The sequence below is a fragment of the Propithecus coquereli genome, unplaced genomic scaffold, assembly GCF_000956105.1.
Source record: "Propithecus coquereli isolate 6110/MARCELLA unplaced genomic scaffold, Pcoq_1.0 Scaffold195, whole genome shotgun sequence".
Taxonomy (NCBI): Eukaryota; Metazoa; Chordata; class Mammalia; order Primates; family Indriidae; genus Propithecus; species Propithecus coquereli.
The window spans coordinates 1,533,404-1,534,516 of NW_012144411.1; the positions used below are offsets into that span (position 1 = coordinate 1,533,404).

Here is a 1,113-nt window from a genome sequence, read left to right on the forward strand (position 1 = left end):
TTTCTTTACTGCTGATAGAATACTACTGTAAGAGAAAAGATATTAAGATAATGGACAATTATTCATTTTTCTTTACATAGAGTGGTGAGGCTGAACGGCAATATAAAGGAACCTTAGACTGCTTTGTGAAGATATACCAACATGAGGGAACCAGTGCATTTTTTCGTGGTGCCTTCTCCAATATCCTTCGTGGTACAGGGGGTGCTTTGGTGTTGGTATTATATGATAAAATTAAAGAATTACTTAATATTAATATTGGAGGTGGTTCATCAGGAGATTAAATTGAGAAATGCATGTATTTAACTTAAACATACAAATTATATAGCTGTCCTTTATATACATTTTGATAGTGTTATAACTGTCAATATTTTGTTACAGTGCTAATTCTACAATAAAAGCATAGGCTTTTTTCAAGAATTTAAATACTAAAAATCAGATAAATGTGAGTTTTTTTCCCACTTAGACTCAAACTCATTTTAATGAGACATTTTACTTATAAGTAGTATATTTTATCTCTATTAGTTTAAAATTCTTTTCTTGAGCCTTCTGAGAAATAAATTCTTTTATGATGAAAAATTAAAATGTATGATGCTGAAATCTAAGAAATGAAAATACCTTCTTTTAAATTGCTATTCTTTTAATATACCTGTTTTCCCATCTTTTAAAATCATACGGTATGACATATTTCTTAAAAACTTATCAAGAGATGTCATCATTATATCCATAGGCATAAATAACCTTTCTTCTACAACATCTTTTCTAAGACAGGTCAAATATTACTGTGTATAGTATTTACGGTATCATATATCATATAGCTTTTGAGAGCACAGATTATAGACCTGATCATTAAAAATTTGATAATGACTTATAATGACAATATAAAACTTACTGGAAAATAAAAGATATAAAACGGTTTATCTGCTAATCTTTAAAATAAATAAAATTTTGCTAGTATGAATATATCCTGGAACAAAAAACGTCCCCTTGAAAATTAGTTTGTGTATTCTGTATTAATAATAAAGGAAGTTTGAAACTGTTAATAAATGAGTCATTTTTTTCTGACTCTAACTTTATTAGTAAGCAAAGGATAACAGAATTTTTGTCAGAGGTAGA

At 27.7% G+C, this 1,113-nt stretch overlaps 1 protein-coding gene across 1 annotated transcript in view; it reads left to right on the forward strand.

Moving 5' to 3' along the window:
• Positions 1 to 470, forward strand: part of SLC25A31 (solute carrier family 25 (mitochondrial carrier; adenine nucleotide translocator), member 31) — an 80,383-nt gene extending 79,913 nt beyond the window's left edge. The window contains exon 5 of the mRNA XM_012643280.1: positions 81 to 470. Within this exon, the coding sequence (XP_012498734.1) occupies positions 81 to 281 (201 nt within the window). The 3' untranslated portion in view covers positions 282 to 470. The remainder of the gene's footprint in view (positions 1 to 80) is intronic.
• Positions 471 to 1,113: the final 643 nt, after the last annotated feature.